The sequence below is a fragment of the Diabrotica undecimpunctata genome, chromosome 2 (assembly GCF_040954645.1).
Source record: "Diabrotica undecimpunctata isolate CICGRU chromosome 2, icDiaUnde3, whole genome shotgun sequence".
Lineage (NCBI taxonomy): Eukaryota > Metazoa > Arthropoda > Insecta > Coleoptera > Chrysomelidae > Diabrotica > Diabrotica undecimpunctata.
The window spans coordinates 16,976,728-16,998,606 of NC_092804.1; the positions used below are offsets into that span (position 1 = coordinate 16,976,728).

General features: G+C 33.4%; 1 protein-coding gene across 2 annotated transcripts; it reads right to left on the reverse strand.

Moving 5' to 3' along the window:
- Window positions 1-1,983: 1,983 nt before the first annotated feature.
- Vps15 (vacuolar protein sorting 15) lies at window positions 1,984-21,840 on the reverse strand. 2 transcript variants are annotated; one of them, XM_072522390.1, is made up of 17 exons: window positions 21,647-21,840; window positions 20,986-21,594; window positions 18,016-18,574; window positions 17,521-17,738; window positions 17,094-17,311; window positions 16,786-16,934; window positions 15,386-15,654; window positions 15,115-15,304; window positions 13,246-13,469; window positions 10,514-10,677; window positions 9,968-10,043; window positions 9,006-9,179; window positions 7,058-7,231; window positions 6,240-6,547; window positions 5,331-5,488; window positions 4,797-4,986; window positions 1,984-2,489 (listed from the first exon to the last, which is right to left on the reverse strand). In XM_072522390.1, exons 1-17 carry the CDS (start codon window positions 21,736-21,738, stop codon window positions 2,299-2,301), a joined length of 3,963 nt encoding a protein of 1,320 aa, XP_072378491.1. In that variant the 5' UTR covers window positions 21,739-21,840; the 3' UTR covers window positions 1,984-2,298. The 2 variants fall into 2 exon arrangements, with proteins under 2 accessions (XP_072378491.1, XP_072378490.1); XM_072522389.1 differs by having other exon boundaries at window positions 1,988-2,489; window positions 10,514-10,740.
- Window positions 21,841-21,879: the final 39 nt, after the last annotated feature.

Consider the following 21,879-nt stretch of genomic DNA (forward strand, 5'->3'; position numbering starts at 1 on the left):
GAAATTTTTTAAAAATGTTTCGTTAATTTCTGGGCAGAAAAACAGTATAATAAAAAGGTATGTGACTGTTTTTCGTTGTGTTGGAACAAACCAATTTTTAATTCAAAGTTATACAATTAAAAAAATAAATACTTTGAATATTGTAAATATCATACATTTTTAAGTTTTAAAATTAAAAATTTAACAATTTAATATATTGAAAATAAAGATTTTATTGTGAAAAAACAAAAAAAAAGACAGTTTGCAAATCAATTGCATCGAAATTTGTTTAGTCGTAGATGCAAAGTTACCCGTTCGTACTCCTTTCCCACTTCCCCCTAACTACATATTTCATTATGAAATTTTCATGATAGTTTAAGCCGACGGCCACGGCACCACGCTGTGAGTTTATGCAGCCACCCTCTTAAACCGTAACCAAATCGCCCATTTGAATTGCTCTTCTATAAGCGTCTATATTCTTTGATTATACCTACAAGACGCAAGAAAGTTGTCTAAAGGCATGCGCAGTATGTCGTCAGCTGACGACTATTTCCTGCAACTTCTTGACATTGCGCGATAATCGGTTTGCTGCCATATTCTCTGCAAGTTTTCTTACAACTCTAAGGGAATATGTAGGAAGTTTGATTTTTCCACAATGTCAAAATCGCTATAATAATACTTAAGGTTGCTGCTACTGCCTTTTTCCTTTTATATTTGACTATTTTTAATAGTCTTCGCATTTTGAACAGTTTATAAGCTTTAAGGGTAAACATTTCAACATTCAAGCTGTAAAATCGCACATAAAGACTTTGCAATAGACTTGCATGAAAGTTAGTCATGCAAGAAATTGCAACAAGTTTTCTTGCGAGCTGTAAAGCGATCTTTACGAATTCCATTTATCGATTATATAGCATATAATTGAATTTTAACAGAGCTAAAGATCAGTAAGAGGCTGGGCAAAGTCCAACTACAACAATTAAAATATTTTGGACATGTTCTGAGATAAGGCGCAGACAATACGGAGAGACGGAAAGGTCATCATTCAAGGAAAGGTAGAAGACCAAAGACGCATGAATATGAACCGCCCAAAACATCACGACGACCACTATAAAGATAGTGAATCTATACATGACACTATAATTGGATATTCATAAAAAATTTAATAACTACGAAAGGAATTTTTTCGAAAATTATACTTATAATATAATAAATATACTTAAATCCTACTAAATATAGGATTTAATTGAGAATAAAACAATTTTACTTTTACCTATCATTCAGGCGCAATATTTTTGGCGAAGATAATAAAACTGCTATCAAAATTGCTCTCGTTATTGTAATTTATAAGTAAAAGTGCTTTTCTAGTTTTCTCCGAAGCGGTAGTAAAAACTAGCGATTTCATAATTTTCTACCACACAACTAAAACTTTATAACTGAATCCGAATCAGAAACAAGTTTTTCTATATCTGTTGTAGTTTTGGCTGCACTAATTTCTGGATATACAAAATTAAAAGACGGATAAAAGAAAAGCTGATGTTCATCCACGAATTTCCTGTTCGGCGTCAAACTCTTATGACATGTCAAATTGGATTTACGTACAGGATTTTGGTTGTAGGTTGCCGATTCTGTTGTTTATCTTTTGTGGGGATGAAATTATACACTGCAATTTTTTTACCGATTTATTAACAATACAAACACTATACACTTGGTTAAATGAATTACTTTGCTCTTGTATATTACGAAACATGTGTTTGTGTATCAGAAAGAGAACTAAAACTTTTTGTGTGCAAGAGAAAAACTGCTGAGAGCTATGTTCTTCTATTCATTGAGTTACTTTCTGAGACTGAGGAAGACGAAGTGATTTTTTGAGGAAGAGAAAGTGATTTTGGTGGAGAAACGGAAGCTATCTGAATGTCAAAGAGGTGTAGCCTTTGACAACATAAGGTATTCGGACATCGGGGAATTTACATGATTTGCGTTAATTTCATTTAAAATAATACAAATTTATAAAATTATAGTTGGTTTTCCAACAACCCATTTTTTATATATTTTTTTTTCGATCCAATTGGGCATTATTTAGGAATAACAATACACAATATTTTGATACTTTATTAAAGAAAACAAATAAACAATATATGTTATGTATATAGGAAACTTTAAACTAATTCTATCAATTTATCACATGCTGCACGTATCATCTTAAAAATATATCCATACTGACTAAAACCCAAAACATTTATTCGTTGAAAGACTGAGTAACGAAAGTGAATTCTGGGACCTAGATCAAAATATTTCCTAAAATATTGTTTAAAATAACTTTTATTTCCATACTTTGATCACTCCGTCCTTGGACGAAGTGACAAGGAAACATTGAGACGCTTTACACATAGCAATATCAGAAATACAATCTCTGTGGCCTGTCGCCGGAGGTTCTGGTCCAGGTCTTGGAATTTCTTCGCCCCTGTCTAACTTTCTTATGGTACCTGCCTCTTCATATATCACAAGCGTACCTAAAAGTATTGAAAAGTAAAAAAACAACGAACATATTACCATAGAAATCTTATAAAACTATAAAATGTCAATTTACTTCTGCTGGCACCTCTTTATTTCATTAAAAACGTTTTCTTGCCACATTTTATCTATACTACGTTTGAAAATTATCAACAGCACAGTTCTTAAGACACAGCTGATAATGCCCACGCAATGGCATAAACCAGCGAAGAAGAATTTCAAAATTTCCTTGTCTCAAATGGTACAGTAGTTTTATTAAATCAATAATGTGGATACCTACATAATCTGCTCACCTATAAAATATTAATAATTAACATCTTTTGATACCTTAGGTATATGGGATGAGTGAATGTTCCCCTTAGAGGGAGTGTGAGCCGTATGGCTAAATCTGGACAATAATAATAATAAGAAAAGATCGCCAAGTACAGAGATCTAGAAATACAAATTAGGAGACAACGGAGAATGGGAAGTACCCAGACAGTACCTATTATTCTATCTACTACTGATGCTATTCCCAAAAACCTCTTAGAGAACATAAAACAGCTAGGTCTAAAGAACATCTCTATAAGGCCAGGTAGAAAGCTGTACTCCTCGCGACGTCCAGATGTGTACGAAAATTTTTGGGAGATATTCCAGCATACCAAGTTACCTATGGCTCGATAACACGGAAAGAGTACCACCAGAGCTCAATCCTTTTAATACCCTAGGTATCTGGGATGAGTGAATGTTCCCCTTAGAGGGAGTGTAAGCCGTATGGCTAAATCTGGACAATAATAATAAAGAAAAGATCGCCAAGTACAGAGATCTAGAAATATAAATTAAGAGACAATGGAGAATGGAAAGTACCCAGACAGTACCTATTATTCTATCTACTACTGGTGGTATTCCCAAAAACCTCTTAGAGAACATAAAACAGCTAGGTCAAAAGAACATCTCTATAAGGCCATGTAGAAAGCTGTACTTCTCGCGACGTCAAGATGTGTACGAAAATTTTTGGGAGATATTCCAGCATACCAAGTTACCTAGGGCTCGATAACACGGAAAGCGTCCCACCAGAGCTCAATCCTTTTGATACACTAGGTATCTGGGATGAGTGAATGTTCCCCTTAGAGGGAGTGTAAGCCGTATGGCTAAATCTGGACAATAATAATAAAGAAAAGATCGCCAAGTACAGAGATCTAGAAATATAAATTAGGAGACAATGGAGAATGGAAAGTACCCAGACAGTACCTATTATTCTATCTACTACTGGTGTTATTCCCAAAAGCCTTTTAGAGAACATAAAACAGCTAGGTCTAAAGAACATCTCTATAAGGCCATGTAGAAAGCTGTACTTCTCGCGACGTCCAGATGTGTACGAAAATTTTTGGGAGATATTCCAGCATAACAAGTTACCTAGGGCTCGATAACACGGAAAGAGTCCCACCAGAGCTCAATCCTTTTGATACCCTAGGTATCTGGGATGAGTTAATGTTTCTCTTAGAGGGAGTGTGAGCCCTATGGGTAAATCTGGAACATTAATAATCACCCAAGTTTCTTAAAAAGGATAAAAATTTCCAATCGACATAAAATGTCTCATTGTAAATTATTCCAGTTAAGATTTACATTTCGTCTACCTAGAGCTTGAAAAACAAAGTGCAGAATTGTTAGTTTCTTGTCGGGATTACTGGATTACCGTAGAAGATCAACCAAAACAGAAGATGAATCTTGTGATTTTTCTAGTGACATTATTGTGTGTGAATCTATCTTTTGAGTTTACTCCTGCTAGTTTAAAAACAGAGTATAGCTATTCCTTTTCCTTCAATATTATATCGTCTAGAATCATATTGTTTACATTCTCTATATTTTCTTCAGTTTTTATCTGTCCTTCACGTAAATCATGTTTAAAAGTTAACACAAAAGTAGAGACTCTTGAAACACATTAACCAAACATTTTGGATGCATCTTTGCACAAATATAATCTGTATTATATACAAGGTGTCCCAAATTGGTATGTTTCGCAGGATATACCCAAAAATTGGGGAGATTTTCAATAATCGCCCTGTAGAAGTCATGACATCTTAACGATTTTTATTTATCTCCTATAGTTTTCGGTATACACTGCAAAACATACCAATTTGGGACACCCTGTAAAATATTTTCCTAGTTTCTTTCTGTTTCAATCTCCTTCATTATGTTTACCGCATTTTGTAAACAACAGGTTACGAAAACAATGTAAAATTACAAAACATCCACTTTCAAAGCCTAAACTCAAAGCATCTTATATTATTAATTTATTGAAAAATGAACGACTGATAATTACTTACCATCAATGAGTCTGCTTCTATAGCTTAAGGCTGTACCTGCTGGATCACTTGCACCAGGTATGGCCAAATATGATTCAGATGGGCTCTCTAAATTCCAAAACCTCAGTCTTTGATCGGTACCACCAGCTAACAGGAAAGGTGATCTGTCGATACAACCGCCTAACATTGCGCAAACGCTGTTAACGGTACCCTAAAACATTAAATATAAACCACATTAAGTTCTGTATAAAAAACAAATTCAAAAAAATGCACGAAGAATACTATTCTGTTTATACAGAATCTGCTAAAAGCTAGGCCAATGAGAACGTATTATTCCCTAGCGACGCTACTTAAATCAAAATTGCTCTCAAAGACAGATAAAATAAAGGTATATAAAATTGTAATTCGCCCCATAATAAAGTATGGAAGTGGGACGTGGACACTAAACCAGCGCGAAACAATAAAATTATTAGTCTTAGAACGGAAGATCCTCAGGACAATCTTTGGGCCTTGTAGAGAAATGATTATTTATATATTATCGGATAAGCTACTTACTTGTTTTGATAAAGGTGGAGATGTGCTTCCCCACAATACTTTCTGTCTAAAACTAGTTTCAATATTCCACATGGAGATTTCATTGTTGCCCTGTATACTAGACATAACCCATGAATGTTCCGTCGGATGGGACAGTACTTTTTTAATCCTAACAGAACCTAAAACAAAAACGGTTAAGCTTTTTTGTTTAAGTTTCTAATAAATAATAATTATTAAGCGTCAGAAATAACGATCCAGAAAAATGAAAAGGAAAGAAATACATAAGTCGCTGACTCATTTTTCTCTTAATGTTATTTATCTATTATCTGTTTATAGAATATCTATTGTGTCTCTTACTATATATTAATTTTTTAATCATGGACAAGGAGTACCACAAGGGGCGAGAATTACAAATAACATTTTGGTAAAGTAGCTGCTGTTTTCATGGGAGTTTTCCATTTACAAATATCTTTTGTTTGAGTCAGAATGGCGATTTTACAAAGAAATATTTATCAAATTAAAGCGATCTAATGTTACTTCACTTTAGTAATTTAAATGCCATTAGAAGAGTGTTCAGTATATTTTAATTTTGTAGTGCGCCTGAATTTGTATTATGGCAACGCCGCCACAGTTCATGTGTATGGCAGGTGCTCTAAGGTACCTCTCAGTCGTTCACTGTCATTACAAGAACATTGTACAAAACAATAAAAGTAAAGTAACAATCGATTCCATTTCTTCTCAAGAATCCCTTAATCATAATCTGTGACAAGAATCACCAGCATATACACAAGTTTACAAACAACGAGAGTATTTTAAAGCCTATAATATGATATAATATCTAATGCTTTAAATATCTAATACAGTATTAAACTTTTACACTTTAAATCGATAACAATAATAAAACGGATAAAAACATTTAAATAAAAGTACCTGAAGGATGATCGAATGTCATGATCGGCAACTGGAACCTCAAGTCCCATGCTGCATGTGTGCCATTGCTAGTTCCAAGCATCAACCAACTTTGATGATAGTCCAAACAAAAAGTAGTGATCACGCCGCTTTTCAGTCCATTATCCAACTTGAAAGCATTACCGGGTGCTCTCAAATCCCATCCGATTAAGGAGCCGTACAGTGTAGCATACACTAAAACACTCTGAGATCCGGAATCCAAACACTGAACGTCTACCGCATACCCGTCATCATCGGCATTTAATTGCCGCGACTGAACTGCTGTCATTCTATAGAATATAAGAAATGTTTACAAAACAAGTCATATATAAAAAAAACAGAATATAATAAAGTAACAATACGGAGTTTATGAACTTTCGTGTATCTTATATAAATCGTGACAACAAACCGAAGAATTTAAAACAGAATCCACGAAGATTTAATTACATTAAAAACGCCCCGATTGTCTCAATAAAAAGATGATATAGGGATCAATATAGGGACACTGTTGGTTTCATTAATTATTATTAATCTTCGTCCCACCTCTCTACCAAAAATCACGTTAGTATCGACGATATTAATATAACATCTCGGCATAGAGGTGACAGTAATTATAAAGCTGGAGTAAACTGTTCCTGTCCGTTTGTAGTAATTTGAGTTTAAATTTAAATAATTTTTTTTGGAACATATAGCATATTATTCTATATAGTTAACCTATTGTTTACGCTTTAAATCATATCGTACAATTCTGTTCCACGTGATGTGAATTTTATTATTGTAGATATCGAAAATGTTCTTACTTGTTACCAGCTGAATCTACTCTTAAAATGTTAATAGATCCGTCTTGACATATTACTCCTAAGGACTGACCACTCTCACATACTGCCATCCCATTAATATTGGATCCTAGTTTGTAGTGCTGCTTGGATCTATTGGCGATATTTTTTCCCTCCATTTTTGCGCAGTCCCATAACCTGTTAATAAATAATGGTAACTGATTATAGACAAAATACAATTTATAATATGCACTACTTATATTTACAAGTTGGTTGATATAATACCAACGCAACCAACGAACCAAAATGTAAGGTTATTATAATAATACTAATATCTATTTGTAAACTGATCTGTTCATAGAGGAGTAAGAGTATCGATGCATTACATTACATGAAGACTATCGATAGTTTCCCAGCTTTAGACGTTAGCTGATGAGCTAGGTTGGGTTACTGTTCTGCTTCTAATGGAGACTTATTTGAACATTTTTTTAAAAAAATACATTTATTTAGAATAAAATATGTTTATTTAGAATATTTTTTATTTTTGTAGAATTTTTACTTTATTTTCGAAAGTATGACATTGTTTTTTCAAATGACAAAGATTTTTATGTTTTACTTTAAATTCTTCTAATAAAGACTGACATAAATGTTTAGTGATTCAAAGCAAACGATATCTGCATAATTTCAAATTTTAATATTTAATTATTGCAAAAAAAAACTACACGTGGGATCCAGAGCGTCCTTGTGAAAGTACGGTATTATTACCGTTAAACCAGCAAGCTTCGATAATCCTTTAGTGACAAGAGTGTATGCGACGTCTCAAATCATAGTAGAAATTATTCTTGATCAATAATTTAATTCTGGATTAAAAAATTACTACCAATTAAACTGTTTTTACCTACATTTGCTTTACTGCCTTCGATCAGTTTTTACTTTATGCGAAATTAAAAAAAAATGTTAATGTTCGACGTCATACGTATAATTGTGACTCAAGTCAACTAGCTCATAAGCTAACGTCTAAAGGTGGGAAACTGTCGATAGTCCTAATGTAATGCAATGTAAATTATAAGTTTCTGTCGATAATTTCCCACCTCTACTAGTTTCACAAATAAAACAAAAATCATGGTGGTAAGCAAGAACAAGATTAAGGAAGACAGTGTTCATGCTAAAGGAAAACTTTTAGGCAGGGTGTACAGATATCAGTACTTAGGTTGCGAACTAAATGAAGAATGAGATAGCGCTACGGCGTATTGAGATAGCTAGAAGTGCTTTTAATAAGATGAAAGCAATATTATGCAATGCAAAACTCAACATCGAAATTAGAACTAGAGCATTGAGATGCTACGTGTTCTCTGTCCTGCTGTATGGAGTTGAGGCCTGGACAATTACAGAGGCGACAGAGAAAAAACTCATTAACTTTGAAATGTGGTGTTATCGAAGAATGTGGAAAATATCTTGGACACAACACATAACAAATGCGGAAACGCTACGAAGAATGAAAAAAGATAAAGAAATATTCAACACTCTAAAGAAAAAAAATGAGGTACTTTGGTCACATACTAAGAAACGAGAAATACGAATTGATGCGGCTGGTCATACAAGGGAAGGTGGAAGGCAAAAGAGGACCGAAGGGAGAAGACGCACGTCCTGACTGAATCTGAGACAATTGAGTGGGAAAACGTCAATAGAACTTTTCAGAACGGCTGCAGATAGAGTCAAATGGGCCATGATGATCGCCAATGTCCTTAGAGATGGGGCACGTTAAGAAGAAGACTAGTTTCACCTTTTTATTTCACAATGTATTATGTTTACCATCTTTTGCGTTATTTCCGGTTCTTAACGCCCTCATCACTGTATATCTATGTAAATATTGTAAAATAGTTTTAGTAAACGTAAAAATTATAGTAAAAAAAGCAAAAAACGAAATAAGGTTGATGATTATATATAACTGTTACAAAATTATCATAATTACCTTACTGAACCATCCGAAGAAGAGCTTGCAAAGTATGGTGTATCGGGTAGTACGCAGAGTTTGTTCACGGCACCCTTGTGTTCATGTAAGTGAGCTACCAAAACGCCCCTTAGTCTCCAACCGGGAGGAGGCAATTGTGGACGCCAGGTTGCTTGTTCAGCCCACTCCTTGTTCCTTAAAAAGATTAAAATTTGCATAATATATAAAATATTGGTTAAAGGCAATAAAAGTATGTTTGAGGTTTCGAAACGTTGACTAAATATCGACTGTTGAAAAAAATAATCTGCATACTTTAATTTTTGTCACAGTTCTTTCTATTTCTGTCCACTGCGTGTCAGTCGGTTTCTATTATCTGTGCACTAACTTAAACATTATTCGTTGTTTCATTTTTCCTTGCTGGGTTGGTGGGTTATTGACTGCATACTATTTTTAACACTGCTCTTAAACATTTCTAGCGAATGGTCTCCAGTCTCTATCGGCGAAGTAAAACACCGCCAGCGATCGGCGAACTACTTCGCCGACTGGCCTTATCGCTGTCCAGACGAAAAATTTCCCCCTGATGGTGTAAATGATACTCTGATGGCGTAGCTAGTACCTCACTGGCTGACTGCCAGACCCCGACTGACTTCACAGTCTCATGCATCGATGATCTTTTCTCGGTAAAATGTAAATAAACACTTATGATTCTGCTAGCGACACTTTGCAATGCAAATAAATGATTGTATTTTGTTCAATCTAATCGACGATTTTGAGACGCAATTCTAAAATGTTTCTCTTTTGAAGAATCGTAAGACACCAAATAAAACTTATACAGGACAAAAAATGCTACAACAAAATCCAGTTTATTTTGTTAAATCCTTGACATTCTCTTGGCGTTTTATGAATGTAAATAAAAGAAATACATTACCACCAAAAAATTACATAAAAACAATACAGTGACTTCAAAGGATAACCACACTTACCTCAAAGCTTCAAAATAATGATCTTGTTGTCTAGCTTTCAGGTTAGCCAATTCTATATAACAATTGGATTTTCGATCTAAAATAAAATAGAAAAATAAAAATAAATATATGAATATTGACATAATATTCAGAACAAAACAAAAAAAGATGAAATTATACTATCTTCCTTTTGAGGAACAGTGAAATAGATAAATTTCCTATATCTACAAACCATGACCATTTAGCGACATGGTATTCACGAGCCATGTAGGGTCAAGATTTTTTCCGGGTTTAATATAGTCAATAGTCGGGGGTTGCTGCCCACGCTGCTTTCTGTATAGCTATTGTGAATTCTTTTGTTGCATCCTCTATTTCTTGTAGCGTTTGTAATGGAATTTGCAAATTGATTTGTGCATCTAAGTGTTCCCTAAATTCTACCCAATTTGTTTATGGTTATATACAAATATATAAGTTATATTTTTATTAGTTTCACATTTATAATATATTATCATATTCAAGATTCACAATTGAAAACATCAAAAATTAAAAATGGTTTCAGATACTCACATTGAATATAAGACCTTTCATGTAAACTAACATTCGACGACGGATCAGTACTATTAAAATGATTGTTGCTATCTGGCGGTGGAGAAGAAGGTCTGCTGGAAGTGGACCTGGATGGAGGTCCACCGGAATTCGTACTCTCCGATTGTCTTGTCAATACTTCTGAGCTATAATTCCAGTCTGAGTTAATGTTAGTGTCTATCGATCCTGAGGTGTTAGTTCTGTGTAGTCTAGGGTAAAGGAAAGTTAGTGATTAAAAAAAATTGTTATTGTGTTGTATTATTTTTGATCTAGCATAAGTATAAAATCGGTCGCAAATTAGAAAAGCGGATTGCAGATTTATCAAACACATGTTTTTCGACACACTAGAGCTTACACAATCTTTTTCATAACATTTAGTAAGATCCACAAGGAAACTAAGTTCCTGTAGCTGGCTGTATACCATGTATCGCAAAAATTTATTTAAAAACCCTTTCCTTTAGCACACTGGTGATGGAATCAAAATTCCATCAACAGTGTGCTAAAAGTATATAACCACTTTAATTAAAGAAAACATGAAATTTAAAATTTTTACCAAGGTTAATACAATGTTTGCCATGTTATCAATTCCAATTGTAACTTAAACATCAATATTTATATAAGCATCCTCCAGGGGATCAGCCAAAATAATCGACGTAATGCGAATGTAACGCATTTCTTCTCAGATAAGGCCTGGGTTTATGTTTCTGGCTAGGTTAACTCACAGAATAAGAGGAAATGGACTCGTAATCGTACTTTACAAATAACTAAACCGCCAATTCATGTATTTACAGTTTTTCATCATTAGAGACGATCAAAATCCTTTACTGTTATATTGTTTACTTCAAACATCGTACTAATTAAAAAATTTATTTAAAAATACCTTATAAAAGGTATATAATTAAAACACCCAAACGGGCTACACCACAGAACGTTTTCGGAATCAATATTCCATCATCAGTGTGCCCTAAAAGTATATAACCACTTTAATTAAAGAAAACATGAAATTTAAAATTTTGACCAAGGTTAATACAAAATGTGGTTAATACTTACTAAATGTACATGTTTTGAGCCACTGAATATTTCGGTAAAAACCCGTCACATCTTTTTAATTTGAATTTAAGTTACATTATTTGATCTTATATGTGGAAACTACCGTGGAATCACGCTGCTGAATGCAGCATACAAAATAATGTCCAATGTCATTTATGAAAGACTTAAACCACACGCTGAAAAAATAGTTGGCAAATACCAAAGTGGCTTCTGTAGACAGAAGTCAACAATAGACCAGATATTTGTTCTGCGACAGATCCTCGAAAAAACAAGTGAATATAACATCGACACCCATCATCTCTTCATAGACTTTGAAAGCGCATATGACAATATAAACCGAGAATTCTTAATAAAAGCAATGAAAGAATTTAATATACCAACACAACTAATAGAACTGATAAAAGAATCTCTAAAAGTAGAAAGTAGAATCCGGATACAAAATGAATTAACGGAAACAATAGATGTGAAAAAGGGACTACGCCAGGGAGACGCTCTATCATGCATCTTGTTCAACATCGTGCTCGAGAAAATACTGAGGGACACAACAGTCAATACACGAGGAACAATCATTAATAAAAGCGTGCAAATACTAGCATTTGCAGATGATGTTGACATAATCGCAAGATCAAGAAGAGAAATGATAGAGGCATACAACCAAATAGAACGAGCTGCACAAAATAGTGGTCTTAAAATCAATCAGACCAAAACAAAATATATGCAGGTAAGAAAAAACGCAGAAATAAGGCAGCCACAAAATATAACAATAGGAGAATACAACATAGAGTAGGTAAAAAACTTTATATACTTGGGATCCCTAGTTCCGGATATTATAACATTCATCAAAATAGGACGGCTGCGTTGGATAGGACATGTAGAAAGAATGGAAGAAGGCGAAATACCAAACAAAATATTCAAACAGATGCCAGTAGGAAAAAGAACAAGAGGAAGACCGAAACTGAGATACTTAGAACAAATAGAAAATGATATAACAACCTTAAAAATAAAAAACTGAAAAAAAAAGCACGAAACAGATCGGAATGGAGTATCATCATCAACCCTGATGATGATATTTGATCTTATATGCTATGATGTTTAAGTTACAATTGGAATTGATAACATTATAGTGTCTACCGGCACTTTGTCTGATTGGTTACGGTTACCATTACCTCTTATTCTGTGAATTAACCTAGCCAGAAACATTAACCCATTTCTTATCTGAGAAAAAAAAACGCATTACATTCGCATTGTGCAGATTATTTTGGAGTTTTGATTAAAATTCTAACAGCCTTGGATGATTCCCTGGAAGATGCTCACATAAACATTGAAGAATTCTACTTTTTGAGATCGGGATTCTTCGCAGATTACTAAAAATTTCATTAACCATTTACCGAGAAAGATATTGATAAGATCATGTATAGAGACAACTTTTAAATACTGTCAAAAAAAAAGAAGAGGGTCATATTTGGGCTACTTGTTAAGAGGTTCATGATATAGCATCCCAAAACTCATACTCTAACGTAAACTAAGGTGACAAGAGTATCAAAGCCAAATAAATAGAATGATTATAAATAATAATGCAAATAAAATAATTTAAAATTAAATATTAGCACTTTTGTTATTTTTTAGCATGTTTACATACTACATTAATTATTATTCTAACATACCTGTTGGCCATGTAATCGCCTTTTTGTGCATCTCCCAAATTATAAATATGACTCTTAACTGAACTGTTGATCGAGCTAGTTTCAAGTCTTCCTTCGGCAGGTTTATTTTGTCGCCCGTCAAGGTGTAACTTATATTTGTTGATCTTTTTCAGGTGATGGGACATTTTCAAGAAATACTCCTCCATCGTTTCGTTTAATCCGTTAGCTTCCAATCTTCTGAATAACTGCAAAAAAAAAGAAAAAAATACGATTATTGGAAAAATCAAAACGTTAACAAATCGACAGCAGGAAAAAATATTGAAATGAAAGTTATCCAGTTGTTAATCTTTCGTCGAGTTACTCCTGTTTAAATAATGCACATTCTTCGTTTTCTAGAACCGGAGATATCGCAAATTTTTCAGCACGCAACAATCTGTAGTTCCGATCTCAAAATCTGGAGGGACTCCAAGCTTCTTCCCCCACTACTCACCCTAAGCAGAATCAGCGCAAGAACATTCACTTTGAATGAGTACTACTTATTTCAAATTACATAGATTGCATTCTTATCAATTGCATTATAAAATATAGGTATTCAGTGACAATCTGCAAAACGTTCAACTGTTAATATTTATAAACAAAAAAATGTATTTTTTTAACCAATTTTTGTCTACGTAATTAGAAAGATGTACGATAAAAAATTACAAAGTTATTCTATTTGTTTATTAGCAAAAAACATCACATTTTTACCGGCTTATTTAAAAAAAATTTGCATCTTTCACTTCTCTTTGTAGTTTTAATATTCAATAATCCATTGCTCTTTATTAAATAACTGTAGTATTTTCTTTACCGCCCACTCCATCCGCGAATTAAAATCCCACTGTCAGAAATGTTGGCGCGCGAACCCCCGCGTCAATCCCTGCGCCAATCACCACGCCAACCTCCACCCACACCACGTCACCATCGACGGTATAAAGGGCCTGTTCTCTGTTCGGCTCGCGGCGATAAGAATACGGCAGAGGTCAGAAGGTCCTCCCTGTCGTAAGAGGCGACTAATGGGTAGGAAATGAGAGGTGGAGAGCCGTCGCTTGAGGTGTAGGGTTTGTAGAAACGCACACGAACGCTTAGGTGTTACGGTCACCGGTCTACACTCCTAGTATCCGAGATGAGACTCTCGTGGGACCACTCTACTCTCATTCCAAGAGAACCAGGCGAGGTTGAAAGAGCTGGGCCCATAGACACCTCTCTTGGCCTTGCGTCAAGCGTGGTGTTGGTGTCCCGGCACGTACCCGCCAGGAGATTCAAGAGTGGTAGAGGAGAGATCCTCGGCGGCGACCTGTCTACGTGCGAGGTAGAAATTTCTCCAGTGGCTTCGTTAACGGTCGTATGCCGAAAGGCCAGGTAGACCAGGGTCCTGCCAATTTTATAATTGGAGGGCACAAAGCCTTAGCAATGTCCTCTGTTCCCAGTGGCAGTAGAGCATTTATTAGTGATCAGTGTAGTAGTGTCTGGAGGCTTGGAGACTGAGACCTCGAAAGCCCTGAAGAAGACTTCAGAGAGGATGTCGAAAGCTCGGCGCAATGATAATGAACGAGGTTCAACCCGCAAGACTGTTGAGTTTAATATTAAACTAACCGCGGAAATATTTCGAAACATATATATATATATATATATATATATATATATATATATATATATATATATATATATATATATATATATATATATATATATATATATATATATGTATTATAAAGTTTTATTGCATAAAGTATATTCGTAAAGTAGTTTTAACTGTGGGTAGAAGCATATATGTATATATATATATATATATATATATATATATATATATATATATATATATATATATATATACAACGATCAAATACTTACATTTTTTAAACTCGGTTGATAATCCCTATGAAAATCTGTAGTCGGAACCTTACCCGTATTGACACATTCTCTCAAAGATCGCCTCTCCTTTAGTAAATCAAATATTGAGTCTATTTCATTATAACTAACCACACTATCGTAAACGTTTCTTGGTATAGGACTAACGAGAGATTCCAAAAGTAATTCCGGCCTAAAACACACATAAATATATAAAATTTCAACTATAATATAAAAAAAACAAAATGGAACTGAAAATAAATAATATACTCACTTATCAATTTGGATCAGAGGATACTTCATATAAATCTTCAACTTCGGCATCATTTTGCATTGTACATCCAATATCGTCAAACTTTTAGCAGCTGTAGATATAAAACCTGCCACGGCTTGTCTCACCCACAAACTCGGGTGTACCAAAAAATACGAGCATTCCGTCACTAACTCACAAAGAGAAGGCTTGGTAATGAGACCTAGTTCTGTTAAAGACGACATTGCATTTATGCTTTTTGCTGTCACGAATTCGGAGGAATCAGTCAAGCCCTGAAAGATAGAGATAAAATGAACAAATGATTCAAAATAAAGTTTTATCCCACATTCCCATGGTATAATAAACGACAACCACATTCCACTCTCATAGCCACACTCAGTATTGGCATATACACCGTGCGAGGAACACTTCAGTTTATGTAACCATCCAACCCATGTGCAATTCGACGCATTCAAACCACGAGATCCCGCAGCCCCAGCGCCCTGGAGAGAGGAAAGAAGTATTCGTCATCAAATGTAGCGCATAATCATATATTACATACGCACACAATATTTAAATAATTAATAAATTTGCATTTAATTTATTTCGTCATAAAATATAACGCCAGCACCTAAATAAACATTAGACTGATTAGTTGCTCCAATACATCAGGACAATCACCAATTTGAGTGAACTTGATCTTATTAAAAAGTTGAAAATGTTAGAGATAGTCTCTTTTGGGATTCCAAAGGAATTATTTTAACTCTCTGCTAAAGGGTCACACAATTGATAGGAAATATTGGATAAGTTGGATACAATTTATATCGAAATGTCAAAAATGTCAAACTGGGACTTATCTTGTTTCTCAAGTGTTATTCACCTAATTTATTGTGATCATTTATTTATAATAAAAAATAATTGATAAAGATCCAAATTGCCAACTAGTTGGTGCGTTTCGATCCAGTTCAGTCTTCTCACAAATCTTCCTGATGAAAGGTAAACTTTGAAACACGTGTAGAAGAATGGTGAGAGATTCGAATTGAATCGAAACGCAACCGTCTATAATTATTTTGAATAAGTTCCTTTTATAAGTTAAAAAATTGATAAATTTCTTCACATTTCAAAGGACGGTTAAAAATCACTTATCCAGAAAGGTATTTTATTTAATAGATGAATCTTGTAATTCTTATATATTTCAAATTTCAATATTTATGTTATTAGTCTTATATTTGTTTTTTTTTTTGTATTATTTTTGAAATGGTTATTTTTGTATTAAGTAATAACACGGTGGATTCGTCAATAAGAGCGGTACCTTCTGATAATAAAGTATGTATTGACTATCGATTGATCCCCAGTAGGTCCTCTGGTAAATGTAACAATATTTAAAAAATAAATATGTTAAATATATGGGCTAAAACACTTACCTGAAGTAAAAGTGGAGCGAGAATTCCCGAACAATGCCATCCAATGTAGGCAGCCACACCGACAATACATTCGAAAAATGTACCTCTTAATTCTTTATCCTCCTTGTCGTTTAAAAATGTTATCATATGGGAAAAAAGCACATCATTAGCTGAAATTATAAAAGGAGATACATAAGCTGTAAAGCAAATGAAAGAGTGGATCTGAAAATAGTAATTAAAATGTAAAACATTGGCACAAAACAATAGCAATATCGTTAAAGGTTAAAATACAGAATATACATTTTATAAATAAGTATGAAATAACTTACCTTTAGTTTTCCCGAAGAATACACATAATTTGGTGATGCCGCTGTCCATTAATGTTTGCTTTACGATAGACTGTGTATCTGTTAAGAGAGCGCTGACGGTCTGTGAGATCATTTCATGTAATGCTTGTAACTCCAATTCGTAATTGAAAGTATGTTCATCCTTTTGTTTGTTGGTACTGTTGTTGTCATACCAATCATTTTGTATTTGTTCCAAGTATCTATAAATATTTTAAAAGCTAGTAAAAGTAAATGTATTATTAAAATAATATTACGCAGAAACTTATGCAATTTTGTAAAGGTCATCCACAATCTGTTGTTGTGTTAAAAAACACTGTATATGTGAACTAATAGTTCAAAAACGTTACAAAATTAAATGAACATTTAGTGATTAGTGTTTACGTGAAAAATGGCTTTTCAACTAACTTACCTTAGTGATATTTCAGCTAGAGTAGCAATATTTTTAGCATAGGCAGCTCGAACACAAGTATTTGGGTCGGTAGCTAAGGGAGCAAGCTCTGGAAGAATGTATTCTGGAAATATGTTGGCGTCAGATCGGGAGATCTTCGTTACTAAGTCCAAGCATTTGGTTATTGTGTTTATGGCTGAAATTTTAACTCGCGTGGAGCTATCATGCGCCAAGTACATCTACAAAGTAAATACTATTACATTTTGATCAATTCTTTTAAGAAACATCTTTCATTACGAATTAATTTAAGCAGAAACCTTAAAACTTCCAGATTTTCTGTCTAAAAGTTTGTGTTCTAGCCAAGAATGGACTAGCTTCAGATTATATTGGCCCTCCATCAACTTGAGGTAGGAGGAACACAAATTAGAAGACAGAAAAACTGAAACAAATGTTTACTGAACATTTGCTAATATTTAAATTACATGAATATATTAATAGTATAAAGATAAGACTTACTATATAAGGAAGTATTCTATCTAACACAGTTTCATCACTAGCATGAGAAGCCAGATCCAGCAAAATTTCCAAGCTGTAAAGTTTAGATGAACATGTGTGAAGTCCTCTAATACAAGATGTTACCAAAGACGTAATAATAACTAAACCTTCACACTCGCCTTTATCCACTTTTTCTCCATCAGATTTTTCACTCTCATTATCTTTAGATTTAGTCATAGGTCCCAGAAAAGTAAAAATATCATTGATATCATGCTTCAGGCGCATTATTTTATCATCGGCGGATAATATGGGATTTGAAGAAAATATAAGCATGTAAGATTGTAAAAATGAGAAGAAGTATTCTGGGAACAAAGTACCGCGGTATTCGGCCAAGTAGTCATCAGCCCTTTTCCTCTTTGTTGGATCTTTTTCTATCATACTTGAGATGAGGGATCTCAAGTTTGGATCATCTAGTTTGTTGAGGTGTTTTTCTGGAGAATACTTCCCAGAGCAATAGGCTAATAGTTGGGAGTATTCAAATGGAACATGAAGTTCATTCCACAGTTCCAACAAAGCACATCTAAAAAAACATAAAGTTATATTAGAAACTATATATTTGCAATGACTGAAAAAAAATCCGCCACCCCAAAATGTTTAAAAAAATCACTTAAATATTCATTAATTCTATCTAGCAAGGATGGTGCATTAATCAACCACTTATTGGTAATATGAAATACAAATACTTATGTTACCATATGAATTGTAACTTTTTTTTAGTTTTTTTTTATTTCCTTTAACATGATTTATAACAGGGTTTGTGGCGTAGGCGCTACAACTTTGAGTTATATAGAAGTTTTGGGGAACCTGACGTTGTAAAATGTATTAAATTAGCACGCCTTCGATGTATAGGACATGTAATTAGGCGAGATGAAGATGAAACGATCAGAAAAATTTTCGACTGAAGAGGACCAGTGGGAAGATGAGCCAGAGGAAGACCAAAACTTGGGTATCAAGATAACATAGAGAATGATCTAAAATCCATCGGAGTTAAAGCACGGAGAAGAGTTACCAGAGACAGGGGCGAATGAAAGATTGTTCTGAAGAAGGCTTTGGCTCATAACGAGCTGTAATGCCACTGATGATGATGATGATTTCCTTTAACATACAACCGATATGCCACTGGCAGTATCTGTGTTTTGGCTATAGCGTCTTGTACACTATTGAATTGCCTTATTAAAGGCGTAACAAAATTGCTGTAGTTAAAATTTATCTGCTTGAATAGAAAAATTTAACCCTTAAGTACTGGATCGATTTACTTTTACATGTATTTTCTATATATTGTGTATGTTGAAAGTATTTGTTTATCGATTTATTGTTTATTTTTATATGTAGCCAACCAGATGTTAAATTTTAGTACATTTTTTGTATTTTTTTATGCATTCAACCCTATATGTTGAAGCTAACACTTTACCTTTTAATTTTTTTGTTTTGATTCAACAATTTGTTGAATTTTGTTGAATTTTGTTCAACAAGTTCTCTGGGTTAAATATTAGATTTAAATATTTGCTTTGTTATATTTCGACCAGAAGGAAAGACCGGGCTATATCAGTCTTATAGGTAAGTGAGTGGACTATTTCTACTGAATATATTTTGCATTTATTTATATAGTGTGTTGACAATATTTAACCAATAATTAAACTTCCATATATTTTATATATTTGGCCTTCAGAATATATTTGTTGTTTCTTATGTCTTTAACATCTAAGGTTTCTTAGCTTTCCCCTTTTATTTACAAGAAGTTAAGTGGCGACCTTTTTCTATCTCTATCTACTTTTCTATGATAACTTTCCATACATTTCTCTCTGTCTATTTCTCTATCGATATATCCTATCTTATCTTATCTTTAATAATTTCTTCTGTTATACAACATAACAATTCCAAAAGCTAGTTTTGAACCCACAATGCGCTCTCCACCAACCATCTGGCTGCCATTCATAGTACATATATCCATTGGTGACCTTTCTAACAACATTCAAAAAAAGGTTACACATAGTATAGTATAATAACAAAAATATTTTTTTTAATGTCTTTTAATATTGTACTGTTTGTTACAATATTAAACATATGAATGTTAAATAATACAAAGTGTGAACATCAGATTGATCAGGTATCCTCTTCATTCAGGGCTCTAACCAACCTAACTGGATTTACAAATAACAAATTAGACAGATACACCTTTGAAGCTTATTTTTGTCTTAAGTATTAACATCCTTCCAAATGATTCAGTTTATTTTATGATATTGTAGAGACAGATATAAGAATGAAGTTTGATTTTGAGAAAGCAGTGTCCAATATACAATAATTGATAAGGGACAACAACAAAGTTCTGATTCCCTTAGTTTTAGTCTATGAAGTAGCAAAAGACTCAGTAGGTAAAACCGGATTAACTTTGGTAATATTTTTGCTTCAATTGCAGTACTTTATAAAAAAAGTTTAAAAGTTTACTTTATTTTGAAATAAAGTAAACTTTATTTCAAAACTTTGTGAATTGTGAATGTGATCTGTAAGTTACCTCTCAAATAAGAAAACTACCATGAGCAGTAGGTGTAGATCTTTGTATTCTAGCTTCAAATTCAGTCAGTAGTAGTGATGTAAAATTCAGGAGAACAAAAAGAATTAAGAATATTCCTGACAATGAGAATTTTTTGAGAATGACCTACCAAAAGCACCAAACAAACACAAAATCAAGATTTTATTGAATACTAACTAAAACAAAATATAATAATTTATGTTCCATCTATGGGGACAAATAAAAAAACAAAATATTGTCTATTATACTTTCTCAAAACAATAAAAAATTAAACTAATTTAATAAACACAATTAATTTAAAGAAAGGATTAATTTGAGTCAGAAAAAATGTCGAGATCACTATAATTATATGTATATTATTTATTGTTTTAAAAAATATTTCAAAAATAAAACAAACTTACCCTGCAGAGAAAATATCCATAGCAGGAGTTAAATCTCCAGAGTCACAGTTTGCTTCAGCAATCAATGAGCTGCTCTCTGTAATTGTGGTACTTGTGCTGGAGAATCTTTCAGGGGCCAAATAGCAAACTCTTCTTCGTGAGGTGTCAAAGAAATAAGAATAATCTGCTGGGTTATCAACTGGAACAAATGTAGGCTTGAAGGAAGCAAAATCAACTAACAGTACCCAGTTCCAGGATGTGACTGTAATATTTTCAAGTTTAATATCTCCATGACAAACTCCTACTTTATGACATTGATGCAAGGCATACAATATCTGAAAAGTTATCCAACGTTTTTCAATATTTGTTAAAAATGGTCTTGTACTAATTCTGTCATACAAACTATACTTAATATATTCTCTCATAATGATTCCTGCTTTCTCGGTTAAAATAATTTTCTGATAAGGAATACAGTTAACAGCTGAACTTAATTTCTTCCTTACATCCTCAAGGTGATCCTTATAGGGCGAAAGGGGTAAAGATGGATCATGAATTACAAAAACTTTAACTACAATTAAACCTTCTTGAGATTCCGCCCTCGCTACTTTTAGAAATCTGGTGCTTCCCAAACTACAAAAACAAAACACAGTTAAAAGTATCACAAACAAAATCTATTATTTACCTTGTATCAAATTTTAAGTTCGGGATATCTGTCAAATATCGTTCCACGGGGAAAATTTGGGATGGGGCTATGCCCACAAGTTGATTTCCCATAATTAAAATTTATTTGTATAATTATAATAATAAAAATTAAACATTAAAATATTGATATAGATATTAAAATGATTGTTGTTATTAGCAAGCATGTCATCAACTGTCATATAAAATAAATAAATTGTCAATGTCAATACAATT